At 34.3% G+C, this 21,316-nt stretch overlaps 1 protein-coding gene across 5 annotated transcripts in view; it reads left to right on the top strand.

The window, feature by feature from the left end:
- The window catches only part of TMEM161B (transmembrane protein 161B), a 69,830-nt gene that overhangs the window by 19,104 nt on the left and 29,410 nt on the right, over nt 1–21,316 (top strand). For 3 of the 5 annotated variants that reach the window (XM_015571654.1, XM_006775515.2, XM_006775514.2), the window contains 3 exons: nt 2,680–2,783; nt 14,143–14,226; nt 16,862–16,959. In XM_015571654.1, coding sequence (XP_015427140.1) covers nt 2,680–2,783; nt 14,143–14,226; nt 16,862–16,959 — 286 coding nt within the window. Of the gene's footprint in view, nt 1–2,679; nt 2,784–7,323; nt 7,352–11,268; nt 11,358–14,142; nt 14,227–16,861; nt 16,960–21,316 lie in introns of those variants that run through there. The other 2 variants (XM_015571655.1, XM_015571656.1) reach the window with 2 other exon arrangements.

The following is a 21,316-nucleotide window of genomic DNA, read 5'->3' as shown; positions in this document are numbered from 1 at the left end:
GTAAAGGGGAAAGAGCAACCAAAGGACTTACATGCAGGCATATAGGCCTAACCAATGGACACGGACAACGGGGGGGGAGGGCAAGAGCGGGGGGGGGTAGAGGGTAACGTGGGGACAAGGACACATATGTAATTTCTTAATCAATAAAAAATATATTAAAAAAAAAAGAAGAAATCAAAACTATGGATAAGGAGGGAATATTGTAGTTGCCACTATGGTTGCTTTCTTCACCTTTAGAGCCCTGTGCTGAACTCCAGGCCAGATTATCATGGAGAAATTCCCACTAAGTCACCCACCCTACCCTCTCCATTTTATGTCTATGACCCGAAGGTATCCATTAGTTGCCTCTAGAAGCACTAAGAACTCCCAATTGTATTAACTGTTTTCTGGCCTGTCTGCACTGGACTCCATTGCAAGCTCCTCTGGGGCAGTGATATTCGTCATTCCTCTCTGTATCCCCATATCCTAACTTAAAATCTGCTACCAAAGCAGAGTCAAAAAGATTTAATTTGATGAATAAAAGAATTTAAAAAAAAAATAAATAAAAAATAAAAGTGGTTTGAACCTTAACCCCATTGGTAGAATTTAAAGTATTAAAATAGCCACAGTAACACCATAATTAAGGTAGGTTTCATAGACATTTAAAAAACAGTCCTGTTTAAGAGCCATTTTTACTTTTTTTTTTTTTGACAACTCTTTGTACATGTTTGTTCTCTTTTAATTGGGCATTGGGATTTTTGCTAATTGATTGATGAGAACTCTATATTATATCTAGTAAGTAAAATATCCATTTGTGATGTGTTACAAATGGTTTTTTCTAGTTAATATTTGACATTTTTATATTGATTCCTCATGTAGAACTTTGATTTTTTTTAAAATTAATGAACTTCATTTTTAAGAACAGTTTTAGGTTTACAGCAAAATAAATTGGAAAATACAGGGAGTTTCTATATACCCCTGTCCTTACATGTGCAAAACCTTCCCCACTATGGACATCCTACACCACAGTAGTACATTTGTTACAATTAAATTTGATTTTTTTCAACTTATTTCAACTTATTTCTGATATTTTTTAAAGACTTTATTCTTTATGTTAAAAACAAATGTTTTCCTATAATAATAGTGATAACTGTAACAATAACAGCAAATAGTAGTAACCCATTGATTTCTTACTCTGTGCCAGGCACTATTCCTAATCACAGCTTGATTAGATAGATTGAATTATTAGCTTCATTTTATACAAAAGGAAACTGGTACAAAATATTTAAATTACCTGTTCAAAATAAAACAATAGATGGTGAATTCTAACCCAGGTGGTTTGGGTCCAGAATTCATGCTCTCAAAATATACTATTCTGCTTTTTAAACATATTTTTTATGTACTTGTTTGGTAAATTAAGTTTGAGGTCAGAATTCAACCTTATTTTTGGACTGCTAGGATAGAGATGCCACCAAAAGGGAGTATAAAGAATTGATCATCAAGGTGGGAGTAAAGCGATGGATGTGGAAGACCTTGCGGGAAATTGCTGATATTTAAGATAAGGAAATATAATTTGGCAAGGTGAAGTGATTTTGATGGTAGGTATTTCAATGGAATGAAATGAAGCAGAAGTCAGATGTTAACTATGGGGAGGTATGAGAATGTAGTAGAAGCAGTGAGAATAAGTCTTTTGAAAAGTGGTTGTGAATCTGAGGAGACAGGAGGACTATAAAGGAAAATAGTTATATTTTTTGGAAGGATAAAAAGTCTTGGAGGTGTTGCAGTGCTGATAGCAAGGATGTAAGTAGAGAAGAGATTAAAGAAGATGCAGGAAGGAAGCTACTCAGTGGTTGAGGTTTCTGAAAATCAAAGAGAGGATGGGATATGAAGCACAGATGTAGGGGATTTGCTTTGTGTAGAAATGCTCTATTTCTGGTGGGTGTGGAAAAAAAAATCTAGAGTAGATACAAGTGATTGTGAGCTTGGTGGCAAGTGAGAGTTCACATTTGATGTTGTGTATTTTCTCTGTGAAATACACATCCTCTGCGAACTAGGGAGTTACAAGTTTGAGGCAGGTTGGAGGTGTGAAGAGGGGCGAAGGTTTGAATTTTAGCTATCATGGAGAACAGGAGAGGGATTGATGAGACCAGACTAAGGGGTTTTGGATGCTGTTGAAGGCCCACTCACTGGAAGTTCGTGATGACAGCATGAATTAAAATTATTTTCTAGTGACTTTCAGGCCAATCTTGACATATCACACTTAATATAATTAATACTCTTTAATCGTTCACTACCACTGTAGAATAAAAAAATAGGCATACTGCTTTGAAAGCGTGGCAAGCTGGTATTTTATGTGTATTGAACAGTGAATTTGGAGGAGGATAAAAATATTACTAATTTTACTTCATTTTGATACCCTTACATAATGGAGAACATTTCTTGGGAATATATTTTGAATGTATATGCTAATTCATTTAACTTTTGTGAAACTTGGGTAACTCATAGAGGATTATAAGATGTGATTGCATGTTTTAAGTTTAAACATATGGGTCTTGAATGCCTAAATGCCAGATTAATACATATTTTAATAGCAACTCCTCTTTCTTATAGAGTATCATTGTCAAAGTAGATAGTTTTCCATTTTGTTCTCAAATCTAACTTCATTTATTGTTAAATTTATTTATTTATTTTTTTACACAGGGTGTAATAGGTATACAGCTGGTTGTTACCATGGTGATGGCCAGCCTCATGCAGAAGATTGTACCTCACTATTCTCTTGCTAGATGGCTACTCTGTAATGGCAGGTAAGTCAAGTATAGGCTGATGGTGAGTAGCACTTTCAAATCTCTTTTTAATTTACCAGGCTGATTAACTTCCTAGATAGTTAAATGCTAATTCCTATTTTCTAAAAACACGACAAAGGAAAGTTATGAGAAAAATCTAACTTCCTTATTTTTCTTGAGATATTCGTAGTTTACCTGTTTAACACAGAGGTAATAGGGTCTCATGGTCAAGAGTTTGATACCACCCCCCACCTCCCTTCCCTGTCCCTTTTTGTCCTGGCCACTGAAAATACCACATAACTTTTCTAGTTACCTTTTTTAAAGGTTCATCAACAAAAGAATGAGACTATAAATTGCAGTGCTTAAATATTTTCACATGACCTATTATTAGTGACTCAGCTGAGAGTTTACTATGAGTTAGGCAGTGATGGCGAACCTTTTGAGCTCGACGTGTCAGCATTTTGAAAAACCCTAACTTAACTCTGGTGCCGTGTCAAATATAGAAATTTTTTGATATCTGCAACCATAGTAAAACAAAGACTTATATTTTTGATATTTATTTTATATATTTAAATGCCATTTAACAAAGAAAAATCAACCAAAAAAATGAGTTCGCGTGTCACCTCTGACATGCGTGTCATAGGTTCGCCATCACTGGAGTTAGGGGTTCTTTTACCGCAGAGAATTTTGAACTTTAATTTAACAAGGAGCAGGTGAAGAATTTTGTAGGATTTAATTTGTCTACTGCACTATAAGCTTACTACTGTCCTCATTCCTTTACAAAGGAGCTAAGTTGCCTTGCTGAAATTTGTACAGTAAAACAATAAAGTCAAAAGTAAAGAAGTATAGGACATATAGCGTGGCAAAATCAGGAAAACTCTGCATGTAGAAATACATGCCAAAATCCTATGTAATTATGAAAGGTAAGTTATAGTTTTGGTACCATGACTATAATTTTACTCCAATAACTCATCTCCAATAAATAACCAAATTCTGTTATTGAGACTTTTGTTTAGACCTTTAGAAGTTAGGAAACAATGGATAGCTCTTTCTAATGATTTTGTGTTCTGCAAGATAAATAATAAGCCTTTAATTCAGGACCATTCTATCAAAAAAAACCCTTAAATTTTCTCCATAGAATTTATTTTCTAGTTTTAATTATTTATATTAAATAATTTGTATGCTTATACTTTGTCCATATTAGTGTTTAAATATAGAAAATATTATTCAGGTTGCTTAAAATTTTTTTGATGTTGTGTGTAAAGTATGAGATCAGCTATTTGAGAGTGTATATTTTATTAGCAAAATAAATAATGACTGAAGTTTTAGTGAAGTTGAAAGCATCTATCAGAGCTATTTATAAGTGAAAAAAATCAATCATCTATAATGGGTGGGGAACCTTTTTTCTGACAAGGGCCATTTGGATATTTATGACATAATTTACGGGCCATACAAAATTATCAACTTAAAAATTAGCCTGCTCTGTTCGATCAAATATTTAATCAGTTCACTCCAAATGCCTTGGTAGGGCCAGACCAAATGATTTCAAGGGCCTTATATGGCCTGTGGGACAGACCTTCCCTAACACTAATCTATAACTAGATTACTTGTTTTGCCTTGTGTAATCTTGTTTACTTTTTTTTTTCTGCTTAGCAAAAACCCCTTGTCATAGATCATGAAAGAGTAAACATCAGCTGAGCAAATTATTATTAATCTAAATAAATGGAATCTGAATTAATAAAGTAAATAAAATACATTGCACATTTCTAGACATTTATGATGAGTCTCCCATGAAACTTCTAGTTCTCTTTTGGCTGTAGAGATCTTAGCAATTTTGTCCCATTTAACTGTATAGACAATTTCCATGTTTGTACATAACTTGCTTTTTTCATTTATTTCTATAAAACATTCACAGGCAAAAACTGAAAGACTTAAAATCTGATTCTCTTCTCTGTTAATATTAGAAGAATGTATTTTTAAATCTTTACTTTTTGACAAGTTTGTGTCAAATATACACACTAATTTGAGGAGTTCAATCTTTAAAAATAAATATGAAGTTGATTTTTTTAATATTCTTGATTTACTTTTGTAAACATTAAATTTTAATTAATGCTCTCTCAAATTCCAAATCAGGTTCTAAGGGTACCAATCAGAATTTCTAGTAATAGTTACTTTTCTTCTATAGTCACATTTCCTCCCTGTTTTGTGTTTTTAAGATCATCTACCTTTCTTTAATGTTAATTCTGAAATTTTTAGGTTATGAAACCAAATTGCTAAATCTTGTTTCCTAACTCCATTGAATAAGATAATTAACTTTACCATTTGGGGATAATTATTGTTTTATCAAACTTTTGTGATAATTTTAGAAACTTAATATTGGGAAAATCTAAAATTCCTTATAGATTGCTTATATAAATATTTATTGATTAGAAATAACAGTTTGCATTTTAAACCATTTGATGCTGCTGAGTTGATGAAAGAAATACCTGAGGCCATTCTTATTGGCTGTAAAATGCTTAAAGGAATTTAAGGGAAGAGGCTCTTGAGGACTTTTAAATTATGAATAGTGTAGGATGGCTTGGGAGTTACCACATTGAATAGAACTATTTAATAGAACTATTCAGGTGAATAGATGTGTATTAACCTGTGTGTGTATTAACCACATGACTTACTTAATTATGAGTCTGACGGAAGAAGCTTCTTTTCTTTTCTGTATATATCATCTTAATACTTATTTCAGTAGTAAATATCTTTAAATTATGAATAAATGTTTATATTTTTCACCATTATGGCTTCTCTTTTTATATCCTATAAATTAATTTTTGTCCGTGTCTCATCTACCTCTTCCTCTTTTGGAATGGAAGGTTTGAAGTGGCACTTGACTCTATTATTTTGTTTTAATGAGTAATCCTGCCACTTTCCTAAAGAATTAAATACCTTGAAGAAATAAGCAATTTTTGCTTGTAAATTAGCAGCCTGGTGATTTTTAATATGAAGAAATTGACTCGTTTTCTGGCTCTTATTAGGTAAGATTTATATATTGTTATTAGTGCTGTAGATCTGTAGTTTTTGAAAAACTGCATAGTCTTTAATCTGGTTTGAATTCCATTAGTATTATCTTTGCCATGTTATAAAACTTCATCCTGATAAAAATTTTATTTCTTCTATCTCGTTTGGATTTGTACTCTCTGAGATAGATAGGAGAAGAGATGTATTTGGGGTGTGTTATGACCTCAGAAATCTCAGTGTGTGAATTTAATAAAAGTTTCTCACTCGGCTTTCTCAGAGAGGAGTGAGGGTCAAATGGGGGAGTCAGGGGTTGAGCAGCTCTCCAGGTCGACCCTTCACAAAATGGTGTTTTAAGGATTCAGCTATTCTCCAAGTGCTGACTTAGGGATTGTAAACTTTTGTCTTGTGGCGCCACTGTCCTCCTGCTGCCTTCGAGTCCTCTGTGCCTGTTGGCAAGTCGAGAGAGAAGGAGGGGCTATGGATCTTTCTGGAGATTTTAGGAGCTAAGCTTAGAAGTAGATGTATCATTTTTGCCCATGTTACATAGGCTAAGGCCCTGTGGCTAGTTCAGGCCAAAGTACAAGGGAGTCTGGGAAATACAGTTTTCATTTTTACCTAGAAAGTAAATGCAGGATTGGTGAGAAATGAGAAAACACATTTTAACTTTAGTCACGTTCACATACTGAAAAATGAAACAGATCAAGGCTTTTTTACTCCAGAAGTCTAACAGAGTGTACTATGGATTTGATTTTTGGATGCCCAACAACTCGAGACCTTGTCCTGGAACTGACATACTTGAAAAGAGCTTTGAATTTGGTGGAGGTGAAGTTTTCTACAACCACTGTGACTTCTGTTGGTAGATTCCAGAGTAATTTAAGATTTTTTTTTCTACCCGTTTTCCTAGCTGTACTTGGCTTTTAGAAGCTATCCTTCAAGTAATAAGTAGTATATATCCTTTACTTACTGTATTCTTATGGCTTCTCTACGGCTACATAGCCACCTTTAGTCCTAAGCTAAATCAAAAGGCACATTGAAGTAGAATTTAAGAAATATCTATTCAAATTATACCTCTCACAATTTGAGGTTAAATTTATTAAATTATAAATATTTTGTATTCCATTCCAGTTTTTTAAATAGGAAAATATTTTTCTTCCAGAAAGTATTATTCTCCTTTTTTTATGCCTTTTTATATGACTATCGGATTTTCTTGAAGGGAATCTTGCTTTAAACAAGAACTTAAGTAGTAAATTCTCTTCTCCCAATCATGTGTGAACATGAAAATCTCAACTGTAACCTTGAAAAACTCGAAGGAGTCTAATGCTCTCAGATTGCCCTATTTCTCCCTCCCTCCTCCAAAAGAAGAAAACTCCTGGGAAGTTGGTGTTTCTGTACTTTTAGTGTAAACTGCTTTCCCTAACATAAGGAACACTTGTTTTAACAGTTGCTCAGATCCCCTAAAGATGTTAGTTCTTTATAGTGTCCAGCATACCACTGATTTGTAGCCAAAGTATTCTACTTTCTATTGTAATTAAAGTTCCTTTTTGTTTTGAAGTTTGCTTGGCCCCTCTTTTCATGGAGAGGTAAGTGATAGGTTACATTCTTTGTACATTTGAATAGTGGGTTTTGCATGAGGAGTAGGGTTTGCTTTTTCTCCTTTATAGCTTTTTTTGATGAACCTGCTCTCCATTTTCCTGATTGTTTAGCTCAAACCTATGCATTTTTCTCTACCCCTTTGCCTTCCTAGGCTCTCACTTTGATGTGCTCCTTCCCTTCATATGTCCCTTATCGAAAATGGTATGGTCAGATTTTTTCTGATTTTTGTCTTACCCAAAATTGGGTAAGGAGGGTGTAACAACACCTTCCTATTCAAGTTGCTCTAATTATTTCTGCCTGTTCTCTTTTGCATGTTGCCTGACCCACAAATCTGCTAGTTCCCTTTGGTGAGAGAAATCTACTATTCAAATGCACAGTAGGTGGGACCTATGACCTAAGGGAAAGGTTTAAACTTCAGCTGCTCCCCTTATGGAATGCCTGAGTCCTTGCTCTCCTTGCATTAGCTGTCTTAATTAACTTCCAGTTCCAGAATGCCATTGATGTTCTATTAAAATTCCCAGTTACTAATAGGAGACTGTATATGTATAACAAACAATATTGTAGCTGCTTTTACTGAAAGGTTTTCTAAGTGTTAAGTGCTATTATTTTCTCTTAAATTTTTTTTTTTGTGTCAGAATTTTGGAGATTTAGAGTGGAGACTCTAATGACCTATGTGTGTACTCTGAAATAGAATTTTGTATGATTATTTATGTATGAAAGCTTTCTAGCTTGCTCTGAGTACTAAGTTTTTCTATATTTGTTCATGTTCAGATTTCCATTCTAAATTTCTCAAATCTTCTGAAATACTTTTAAGTGGTTTGCTTTAAATGGCATTGTTGCTTAAAGTCTTCAAAGGGTATGGATCAATATATTCTATGTTTTCTGATACATATTTTTCCAGTGTTATTGAACTTCTTTAGTAAGAAAGGTTGTGGTCATATTTTATCTAAGAGTTCTATTCCAGAAAATAATTGAAAAAGCATTCTAATAATTTTGTGGTGTATAAAATTATCTGAGACACTGACCATCTGAACATAAGTGAAAAAAGCCACTGAATAATTGTCATAAAATACATACTTAGCTAAAAGGCTAGAGGTTCAGTTTTTTAGGGAGATCCTATTAATGTTTTTTAAAAAATATATGGAACGCCTCATGAATTTGCCTGTCACCTTTGCACAGGGGCCATGCTAATCTCTGTATCTTTCCAATATGCTGCTGAAATTAATACTTTTTATTTTTTATTGTAAAAACAATACATGTCTATGATGTAGAATGTGATGGATATATTGATATAAAAGGGAAAAGAAGAGGTAATGGACTATATTCTCATCAGCCAAAGATAATCACTGTGAAATTTTGTTATTTTTCTAATTTTTTCCATTTATAGTTTACCTTCAGGGTACATCATGTCCCTTTTGCCTAATATAGTAGCATAAAGCATTTTTCTCTAATTATATTTTTGTAACCATTATTAACTGCTACATAGAATCTAAAGTAATATACTTTTGTGTCTGTCTTCCAAGCCCCTGTTAGGAAGGCATAGTGCGGCAATAACAAGCCTATTGCAAATAATTTAGCTGAGATAGACATACCAACTAACAGTAAAGGAGAAGACTAAAAATTGAACTTGAAGTATAATAGATGGGAACCATATGCTATAGATTAAACTGTGTACGGACTACTAACTGTTGGGAAAAAATTATGCAGCTATACTTCTGGGTTTTAGTTTGAATTCATGATCTCAGACCTTAGATGGCCATCTTTGTATGCTCTACTTCATAGACAATTTTTCAACCCCAAAGCCTTTCTCCTGAAACATGCTTGTCTGCCTCAGCCTCACACTAACCTCTTAAAACCAAAGTCAGTTGCTCTCATCTTCACAGCACCAAACCTACAAACCTAGTTACACATGCAACCCTTCTTTTCTTTAATGTTATATATTTTAATTTTTGTCTATGAAGGAAGTATCCTGTCTGTCATGCCTCAGTTCCTGCACTTGTACTTTGTACCCCATTTCTTCTGACCTTCACCCAGACTTTGCTTCTCTGTCAGTTGCTTTATAGTCTCTATAAACTTTACTTTCTCACTTCCTTATTAACTGTTTAGCTTCTCCCATGTTTTATTTTCTCCTTAGGCTATCTTATTAATTCCTATGGATGTAAAAACCACAATTATGTAAAGACATCAAAGTGTCTCTGAGTTGTAGACTGTAATACACAGTTACTCTCTTGATATTTCCACTTGGTATGTCATAGGTACTTAAAAATGCAGCATACTTAAATTCTTTATTTCTTCCTGCGCTACTCCATTTCAGAAAATATACCACCATCTTTCTCAAATTGGAAATGGTAGACATCATCCTTCATTCCTTTTTTTCACTCCCTGCTTTTAGTCCATCAGCAAGATCTGTTGATTTGATATCCAAAATATATCTCTCTGCTCTTCTAGCCTCCCTCTAATTCACAGAGAAGTAAAAGAGATCTTAAAATGTAAAGCAAGTCTTTTCTCCTGCCTTGAGACCACTACTTTAGCATAAAATCTAAACTCCATACCATGACCCGGGGGTTTTGCATGATCTTCTTTTCAGCCTCCTTCATGTGTTTCTCCTTACACATGGTTCTGCTGCCTTCTTGGTCTTTTGGTTACTGCAGTGTTCTTTCATGCTTTTGTGCTTTGGGGCATGCTGCTTTCTGCCTGGAATGCTCTTCCCCTCTGCTGTTCTTATCCTTAGCTTTCTGGGTAAATGTCATTTAAAGAGTTTTTTCTAACCTAATACTTAAGCCTTACGTCTCTCATTCACACCACTTGTTTGGTTCTTTTGCATGGTACCCACTTGATGATTTTTTTGGTCACATTTTAAAAATAAATATTGATTTCAGAGAGGAAGGGATAGAAACATCAATGAAGAGAATCATTGATTGGCTATCTCCTGCATGACCCCTGTTAGGTAGGGATTGAGCCCACAACCTGGGCATAGGCCCTGACCAGAATCGAACCATGACCTCCTGGTTCATAGGCGGATGCTCCAACCATCGAGCCACACCGGCCAGGCTGTCATATTTTTTATTGGCTAAATTCTGCCTCAACTGGAATATAAGTATCAGCAAAGCATGGACTTAGGCTTTATTGTGTGTGGTTATACTCCATTGCCTAGCAGAGTACTTGACCATAATTGTCGAATGAATGAATGAATGAATGAATGAATGAATGAATGAATGAATGAATGAATGAATGAATGAATGAATAGAAGAGTAACAGACTAGAAGGAGCCCTAAGAGCACCCAGCAGAGCATCCTTAAATTCCAGTTTTGAACAGTAATTATTCCTAATGAAGATGACCTGAGTTGTCAAGTAAGAAGTATAAAATAAATGCAATCCAGTTTAGAAATAAGAGTAAACTAACGAGTATATTTAAAAAGAGAATGGATCCTAGAAAATGTAAGGGTCATAAAATATTTTATTATTATAAGATTTTAAATGTAACCTAACTTTTCTTATATTAAGAGTTAAGCAATTAAACTTAGTCTCTAAATTGAATTACTGCTTAAGTGTTTTTTTAAGTGTTACATACTCAGTTCTCATCATTTGTGTATTCTATATTTATGATTTGCTTAATTATTAAAGTTTATTTGTAAAATGTATTCATTGAAGCGCCACAAAATGCACAGCTGTGATACTTGGGAGGTAGTTCACAGACATGCAGAGGGGAAAATTTTGAATGGCCCTGTGCCCATTTTCCCAGCAAGTGAGGCCTTATTGTTTCCCCTCTCATATTATAAACAGATGTCCTTTTTGTAGTCTGTTTAGTGCCACATTTTTCATTTTTGTTTTTTGTTGATGACTTCACTATTAAAAATGGCTTCCAAGCATAGTACTGAAATGCCATTTAATGTTCCTAAGCAGAAGAAAGCTATGATGTGTGCTATAGAGAAAATTTGCTGCAAATATTCATAGAACTCAGGAAAATACAATACTTATGATTACAATTATTAGGTAAGCTTTGTTGAGGCATGAGTTATAGCTCTGTTGACTGGACTGTGAACGTAATGTTAATGAATTAATATACAGTAGGTTCTCGGGTTATGTTGGAGATCCATTCCTACCCACCTACATAAGCACCTACGTCACTCACATGGAGCACATATACAGCAATAATGAAGTGAAACAGTAAAAAAACTTTAAAAAAAGATAACAATTCCTGACCTTTACCTGTGGTAAATAAATAATAAAAACCATAAAGCACATATGTACATACGTCGAAAAGATGGAACTTTTTTTTTATAAATAAATGGGAGAGGGTGACATAACCACGAAACGACGTAGGTCAAGTCCGTCGTAACCCGAGGACTGTCTGTATATAAAGTACCTTTAAACATAAACACACATACAACAAGATTATGTATTGATTGGTTGATGAAAATGTTACTAACCAGAGGCTCTCAGGTACAGTGTTTGTGGCAACTTTATGAGAATCAATTGTAAGTTAAAATTCTGGACTTCAGTAAGTACCTCCTAACAACCCATGTTAATTATAGTTTAGGGACTTTTTGGTTAGAATATATGTTATATTTTAAAATCTTTAAATTTAAGAGGAGAGCTGAATTCATTTTGGTTCAGTGATCCTTTTGGGGCACTTAACAGCCAGTAACTGTACATAAAATCTTCACTCCAAGAATTTTTCAGTCAGTGGGATATTCCGTTTTAACCCATAACAAAGACACCTCCTATTACTAAGGAAATTCCAAGGGCTTTTTAAAAATTTTTCGTTGGTCTTCAGAGAAAGAGAAAAATATGTCTGTGAGAACGAAACATTGATCAGCTGCCTCCTGCATGGTCCTCACTGGGGACCACGACTCCAAACCCTTCGGTGCACAGAGGATGCCCAGCTATCTGAACCACAATGGCCCCAAGGGCTTTTGAGGCTGTGTGCCAAGAACTGGGGACAGTAATCAGATATATCCTTTATTTTATCACAGGGAGACTGCCTTATAAACGGTAAAAGGTAAAAGTGGAGTTTGCCAGATAGGTGCATAGGTTTTTAAAAGCAGAACCTGGAATGCCAAAACACCAGGAATGAAACACTTTGTGAAATACAATGTCATTTAGTCTAGGTAGATTGTCATGTTCAAAAGGGGAATTTTTGAACGTGGATCCAATAAAGTAGCTGGTAGCAAAATGCTGTGGAACAGAAGGTCACAAAACCTAAACATATTTGGGCTTTATGTGTTTCAATTTCAATGGAAAATTTCCAACATATACAAAGAGTAAACAGAATAACATAATGACTATATAATGAATATCATGAGCTCCTATGTACTCATCACAATTAATAGCTGGTTGTCACTTTGTTTCATCTCTTCTCCCCTCCAAACATATTATTTGTAGCAAATATTACTTCATCATAGATAGTTCAGTATACATCTCTAAAATACATGAGCTTTTTAAAAATTACTATTATCGCATTATTACAGTTAAAAATTTCTAACATCAAATTTCCAGTCATTATTCACATTGTCAACTCTGCAGTGTTTTTAAAAACAGCAAATCAATTGCTAATATTTTTTTTAATTGGCATATTTCACTTTAAAATTCTAGATTTTTTTTTGTAATTGAAAAATTGCAAGCTCTAGCAAAACTGTTTCTCTTTTATGACAATAGGACCTTGGTTAGAGTCCTTGTCTAGCTGTCTTACTTACTGCTTTCCCCTGTGAAGTCTTACAAAGGATTTACACAGGCATATTTCTTAATAAGTTTTGCATTACGGAAAAATAACTAAAGGTGGGATCAGAATGTACTTAGGAGAGTGTCCAGAGGGAAGGCATAGGGCAGACAGGAAGACAACCATCTTGATGGGATCCACAGTGTGTGTGATCACTACCAGCTGGGCCTTCTGCTTCTCCACCAGTGTGGTGCAGTATTAATCCCTGCCTGAAGGACAAGTGGCTTCTTGGTGGGGATGTCCCCTTTGCTGGCAGCTTTCTTCTCAGCCCTTGCCAACAGTCTCTGCTTCTCCTGCTATGTCTCTGGTCCGTACTTGTGGGCCAGGTTTAGCAGTTGAGTAGCTGTTTGGTGAGTGAACTGGTTAGTGGCAGGAAGCACTTTTAGACACGTCCAGAGAATAGCCTTTTGTCCCCGCAGCCAAATGTATTGGGGCCATTTGCCAATCAGTTGTGATCCTTTCGGGGCTGGCACCACCTCCCTTCCCTTAGCCTCTTCCTTTTAGGGTCTTGGATCTTGGGTGGCAGGCGGAGAGAGGAAGGAGTATACAGGGTTTTAAAAATAACAACAATTTACTCTAATTTCCATACACATAAAATTTGATAATTCTCCAACTAAATTAAAGGAAGGAAAGCAAAGCAAAGACTACTTGTATTTTGGGGAGCATTCAAGGGACTCTCTTTTTATCAGTTCCTTTTTTGTGAATGAAGGGGTGGGTGGAGAAGTTAAATGTGCTGCTGCAACTTGCGTGCAGTTTACTCCATTTACTTTTAATAGTAAGCCTTTATCATCTTAATATATGTTAATACATTGTTAGTTGTCAGAAATATACCAACAAACAACACTTCAGGGTCTGGCATCTATCTAGTAAGTGCTTGGCATTCGCTGGATTTGTATCTAAATAAATCCTTCTAAGTATCTGTTAGTATCAGATTAGAGATTTCACCTGAATTTCCCCAGCAGTGTCTCCACAAATAGGAAACTCAATAAATATTTATAGAACATGAATAATTTTGGTGATTTTAATTGCTTTATTTAAAAGGATTCCTCTTTTTCTTAGTTTAAGATGGTATCAACATCCTACAGAAGAAGAATTAAGAATACTTGCAGGGAAGCAGCAAAAAGGGAAAAGCAAAAAAGATAGGTAAGTTATATTGTTGAATTTGTAAAGTGTTAAATGTTTGACACAATTTATCTAAGTACATTTTTGAACTTTGGTTAAAGTAACATTTACTAATTACACCATAAACAGTTGACAAGTTTGAGCTCAAAATCCATGATCTAAAATAATACTGACTCACTCTCTAAGAAAACGCCTTTTGTGATCATCTATATATAAGCACAAAAATGATTATTTTACTTAAGCATAGTCAGCTATATTCTTCTCTGTGTTTCAGTAATGAAAACAAATAGCCATCATATTAAAATTCATTGTGGGATTGATGAGGAAGACCCATAATCCATGTCTTTATAAGTCATTTATAAAGATACCAGTTAGTTTGGATTCCTTCCCACCTTTTGTTACCACTCATTATGATGATATTGGGCAAATTCATATGCTTTTGACTTCTGTTTCCTCATTTTTTACATCAAAGGGGTAGACAAAATAACTCTTTAGGTGCCATTCAGCTGCTGAATATTATTTTGATGTTTAAAGTTTATAAAGAAAACGCTTAACCTGAACATTACTGAATGGATCACAGCAGCCTCATCTATGAAATGGAAGGACCAAACTAATTTTGTAGTATCCTTTCAGCTTGAAAATTTTATATCTCTATTTAAATAGCATTCTCAAAGAAAGTGTTTGTTAATTAGCCTTTCTGAATGGGCCTTAGTTTTAGATTCCTCAGTTGGGGATGGGGAGGACTTCTTACGACTTGAAACTGTTATTCTAATGTTATAAAATGTCAGTGAGAACAAACTGTCAGCAAATTTAAAAATTATTTTTTATTGTTTTAAATATATTTTTATTGATTTTAGAGAGAGAGGAAGGGAGAATGATAGAGATCTAAATTTGATTGGCTGCCTCCTGCATGTCCCCCACCAGGGATTGAGCCCACAACCCCGGGCATGTGCACTAACCGGGAATCAAATTGGGGACCTTTTGGTTCATAGGTCGATAGTCAACCACTGAGCACACCATCCAGGCTAAAAATTCTGTAAACATTAATGATTATTTTGCTTGTAATTGGAAATTTGAAAAAATTGTCTTTTCTTATCTCACTACCATTCTCTTTTTCACTTATAATTACAAATAAACCTTGAAGCTTATTAGAAGATTAAATGTAACCCTCCTTCTCTGAATTTCAATAGTTATTTTTTAAAAAATATTCCTGCTTAATATTATAATTGCCAAAGAATTTTTAAACAGTTTAACTTAATCTACACAGTCCTGAATATATGTTATTATTTTAATTTATATTTTACCTATGAGTAAGTTGTTGATAAGAGAGGTTAAATGAGTTGAGCAAGTTCCCATAATCCTACTAAGAGTCAGGATTTTGATCCAGGTTTTTTCAGTTTCTGCATTTCCTTTTTTTTTAGTTCTTTATTGTTAAAAGTATTACATATGTCCCCTTTCACCCCATTGTCATCTCCCAGCCTGCCCCCACTCTACATTTCTTTTTAACTGTTCCATCTCTACCTATTCATAGCTACCATGTCCAGCATTTGTAAAATTTAGTTATGTAATATAGTATTTGTTTTACAAACATTTAATTCTTATTGTATGCTTTATAATTGATAATTTTATTATTTTTACAGTAGTTTTTGTATGTTGAAATGCTTTACATTTACAAAAAAGTACACTAGCCATAACCAGTTTGGCTCAGTGGATAGAGTGTCGGCCTGGGGACTGAAAGGTCCCAGGTTCGATTCCAGTCAAGAGCATTTACCTTGGTTGCGGGCACATCCCCAGTAGGGGGTGTGCAGGAGGTAGCTGATCAATGTTTCTCTCTCATCGATGTTTCTGACTCTCTATCTCTCTCCCTTCCTCTCTGCAAAAAATCAATAAAATATATTAAAAAAAAAAAAAGTACACTAAATGACATTTTGTTCCTGGCAGCAATAATTATTTGATTTATTGACATGAATTAATATTTTTACTGATATTTTCCTAGTTTATACTTATTTAAGAATAAATGCAAAATTGTTTCTTGGTATTGTAATTAATGTTACTGAAACTTAGTTTATTTTAATATATTAATTTTTATATATATCTTTAAAAACTAAATTTGTGTGCACCTGAAGAATTCTGTGGTTTCCTCCTTTTGTGATTCTTAGTAAAAGCATCTGAGTTGGCCTTTCATGTTTCTCATGCACATAAGTCTTAATATATTTCTTTTGCTCTGACATGTTTATAGCTACAGATCTGCTTATATATATGTGTGTGTATACATGTTTAATTACAATGAGAAATGTATTTTGTCTTCACTTGCTTTTCCGTTGTCCCTAAAAAAGATGTTAGGTTGTCTTTAAATCTCCAGGAGACTGTAGGAGAAATGGGGTGAAATGCTAAACTAGCAATTAAGATTTTATTCCCATCATTAATGTGTCTTTTCCTGACAATCTGTATTTTCAAATAATAATTTACATTCATATTTTATAGTCCCCCTTTTAAAAACTTCTTTTGAGTACCTTACCTCCATTTTGATGAGTTATTAAAAGTTCTGCTTCTTTTTCACTGATATTTCAAACTGCATTTGTAATTGGTTTGATACAAAACTTGGATAACAATGTAGGTAACTTGTTTTCTTGTTTCACTTGTCTCATTTTTATAGGAAATATAATGGTCACATTGAAAATAAACCACTGACCATTCCAAAGGATATTGACCTCCATCTAGAAACAAAGTCAGTTACAGAAGTGGATACCTTTGGTAAGGGAAATCTTGGGCAAAGTATTCTGTAAATCTCAGTTTTATATTATGCTAGTACAAGTACCTTTATCTGTTGTGGCTAGACTTTTTGTATGTTTTTCTAATCACTAAGTTAATTATTCAAAATATGAAATCTTTCTCAGAACTTAGAAGCTCAAAGTGACTTCATTTGAATTGAATTTCTCTTTTCACCTAACTTATAGTAAGCATTATTTTTTCCCATTTTTTAGCAGAGGCTGACTTATACAAGTTTGTTACACATTTTTTTGTTCATGCTGAGATCAGTGTTCATTATTTCAAATTCTAGACTTTTTGCCATCTATCCTAGTCTGTTTCTTATACTGTGGCTTGCAAAAATGCATTTGTAGCCCAAGCCAGTTTGGCTTAGTGGATACAGCATTCACTTGTGGACTAAAGGGTCCCAGGTTCATTCCGGCTGAGGGCATATGCCTGGGTTGTGGGCTCTATCCCCAGTGTGGGGTGTTCAGGAGGCAAGCAATTCTCTCTCATCATTGATGTTTCTATCTCTCTCTCCCTCTCTGAAATCAATAAAAAAATATATTCAATACATTTGTATATTTGTATTGAATTACCTATATTTGCAGTAATTCAACTGTATGATCACATTGAGTAGAAAAGAAAGTGATTTTAAAATAATAAACTGGATTAGGAATAGAACATTTTACTTCTTCAAGATTTACTTTTTACCCATTGGGTATCTCTGAATAAGTCATTCAGTTTTTTCCTGTGTATGTCAAGTGTTTACCCTACATAATAAAAGCCTAATACGCAAATTGTTTAACCAGGAATTGAATTCGACCTCTTGCTATGACATGAGCTGACCACCAGGGGGTGGCGTGGAATGTGGCAGGTGTCGGCCACGTGGCGCTGGCAGGGGGCAGTAGTGGAGGCATTGCCGGCCCCGATGGGCCCCAACTAGAGCAGGACCATGGCAAGATGGTGGAGCAGATGAGGGGGCAGCGCCAGGCCAGGGCAAGTGCCAGGCAGGCTGCGTGATCTGGGGCCCAATCCCCACAGGCCACCTCGAGAGACCCCACCCGTGCACAAAGTCGTGCACCTGGCCTCTAGTAATTATATAATAACCGTGGTGATAACAAATTTAAAATGAAATTATTTCAGTCCTAGAAGAGAAAGTCATCCAATGTGATACTCAGAACACTGGTTTTCACACCTGACTGTACCTCAGAATCACTTGAGCAGCTCTTTAAAAATAAAGAAATCTCATGTCTACTGTTGGAGATGCAGTAAATATAAAGTGGATCCTGGGAATTTGTATTTTTTTTTTTAAATGTTCAAAGTGGTTCTGATTTTTGAGTAGGTTTGAGAAGTTGTGGTTTATATTATGTGAGGAGTTAAAATAATGTGTTTGGGTTTTTTTTAAAAATATACTTTTTATTGATTTCAGAGAGGAAGGGAGAGGGACAAAGAGAAAAATGAATGATGAGAATGAATCATTGATCTGCCTTCTGCACACCCCCTACTGGGGATCGAGCCTGCAACCTAGGCTTGTGCTCTGACCAGGAATTAAACTGTGACCTCCTGGTTCATTGGTCAGTGCTCAACCACTGAGCAACACCAGCTGGGCAACCTGTGTTTTTAAAAAAAATAATTTTGGTAGTGTTTAATAAAAGTATCATTATGTAATAATTAGGCCCTGCTTCTTGTGTTAAAATCTTGCCATCCCAGAAAAACCTTCAAATTCATCTAGCATCTATGAAATTTAGAATTATTTTGTGATTTAAAGTGGCTTCAATACATTTGAAAGTTGATTCTACATCTACAAAAGATTTTATGTCTAGATGGGGAAAGGGTGTCCTAGGACCCAAAAATGTCAATGAGAAATAATTTAAGTCAATTGTATAGTAGCATTAAGACTAGTTATGTTATCCTTTTTTCTTTTATACTGTTTTTCATGCATAATTTAAAACATTTAAAAGCACTTTGGCTTCTTTTATGGTCACATTAGTTTTACTATCTTGTGTGTACCCTTACTTATATAAAATGTTCACACACATGTATAAATGCAAGAATATATATGCATATCCTTGTTTCTAGTATAGACTCTATCACTTTTACCAATAACTAACATTTATAAAATAATTATCAGCTAATTAGCTTTAATAGCAGCTTAAAATTCCATATTTATCAGCCATTGTTGTAAGTGCTTTACCTGTATTAACTCATCTTCACATTCTGTGAGGTACATAACTCTTACCAAAGTTTAAAAAACAACAACCATCATTAGATAGAAGTTAAATAACTTGGTTAGGATTACGCACTGAATGTGGCAGAAACAGTCAGTGAGAACTAGGCTATTAATGAACTTAAAAATTGAAATTAGGGTAATGTGGCTTCAGCACACAGATTAATCAATGGTTTGTTTACTTGTACAAACTGATTGCAAATATTACTAGTTTGACGACTGGCCACAAAATATCAAGAGCATTTCACTTCATCAAAATAACAGGGAGATGTTTATTTATGTTTATATTGATGTATTTATTTGTGAATGCATGTTTGTGTGTTTAGGTAAAAAGTAGAGAGTTTTTTACCTGAACTTTAGGTACTCAGGAGCTTCATGGGAATTACTGGACTTGATAAACTCTTAAATTTTCTCTCTATTTCAGCATCATATGACAAGGTGAGGTATATAATTATATTATTGATACAAAAAGAAGAATATAATACTTGGATTAAATATATAGCAAAGAATATGTATAATTTGTACTTTTGCTGAATGTATATCTTATTGATGCCTGAATAACTATCTTAAAAGTATCTCTCAATTAGTATTATATATTCATTGTAAGTTCCTCTTAAGGAGCATAAGAACATTTGAATGTCACTTGGCTGTTTGCTGTTAAGTTCCCTGGAGGTAACCTTATGTGCGCGTGGGCAGGCTTGGAGAATTAGAAGGCTTACTTCAGTTGTTGTTAATAAAAATTAACAACAGATAACTATCTGTTTCACCCATTTCCCTGTCCTTCTTCCAGAAAGTAATTCAGAAGGCTTCACTGGGTGATTTTAGAGAGGGAAGGAGGGCAGGAATCCTGCAACCACTTTAGAGTAAATTTTTTCTACTGATGTTCAGAAACTAGACATCACACCAAAAAAAACCTAAAGCAATTAAAGTAACTTGAACCAAATAAAAAATTGACTCAATCATAAAAGGATTTGGAATTTTTGCTATTACCTCATAGAGATGATGTAAGTTTGGTTAGTTTGTCTTTGATATTTTAAGTAAGTCTTACTTTGGGTGTTATTTTTGAAATACTTTTTCTATAAAAGTGTGATTTTAAAATAGCCTCAAGTATTACATTTTATCACTAAAAATTTTCCAACGCAATGTAGGTCGTTTTATTATGTGCCAGTGAGAAAATACAAACTAATGTGTGTGGATGTGATTTACTTCCACATTTTTAGGAGGCCTTCTATAAAATGATGTTGATATATTGGACTATACTCTGGCAGAAGTAAACCAGAATATCTGAAATGAAAAGGAAGAGGGAATCATAAATACTTACAGAGAATGCTAATTTTAATGTAAACCCTTAAGAATGTAATAGTTTTGCCCTAACTGGTTTGGCTCAGTGGATAGAGCATCGGCCTGCAGACTGAAGGGTCCCAGGTTCCATTCTGGTCAAGGGCATGTACCTTGGTTGCAGGCACATCTCCAGTAGGGGGTGTGCAGGAGGCAGCTGATCAATGTTTCTTTCTCATTGATGTATATAACTCTCTGTCCCTCTCCCTTCCTCTCTGCAAAAAAATCAATAAAATATATATATTTTTAAAAAGAATGGAATAGTTTGTTGAAATGGTGTGGTTTTATGGAAAATTTACAGGCATTTCATCAGCTTTTCTTACAGGAGCAGATAACTTATTAAAAAGTAAATTAATTTATTATTTTAACCTGCAGTAACTCAAAATTACTAATCCTCCATTAATGCAATTAATAACTGTAACATAAAGTTTAGCATTCCTCATAGAAATTAATATAAGTAAAGCTGTAGTAGTCTACATTAGATTGTATTCTAAAGCAGTGATTTTCAAATAGTGTGCTGCAAGAATTTTTAAAACATGCCATACTTATTTAGTCTTGGGCACTGACCTCTTTTCCCTTAGGTTGTCAAATTAAGAAGTAACATCAGCCAACATGACAATAGCCATCCTATGTGAATGAATCAAAATTATATATATATTTTTTTGTCAGATGAGTAAAAATATATTTTTTGGTATGCTGCAGAATTTTAGTAATTAGTTTACATGTGCCATGAAGTGAAAAAGGTTGAAAATCGCTGTTCTAAAGTACAGATTTCATGCTTTATAAAGAAGTTTG

The sequence above is a fragment of the Myotis davidii genome, unplaced genomic scaffold, assembly GCF_000327345.1.
Source record: "Myotis davidii unplaced genomic scaffold, ASM32734v1 scaffold44, whole genome shotgun sequence".
NCBI lineage: Eukaryota > Metazoa > Chordata > Mammalia > Chiroptera > Vespertilionidae > Myotis > Myotis davidii.
This window is presented reverse-complemented; position numbering and strand designations above follow the sequence as displayed.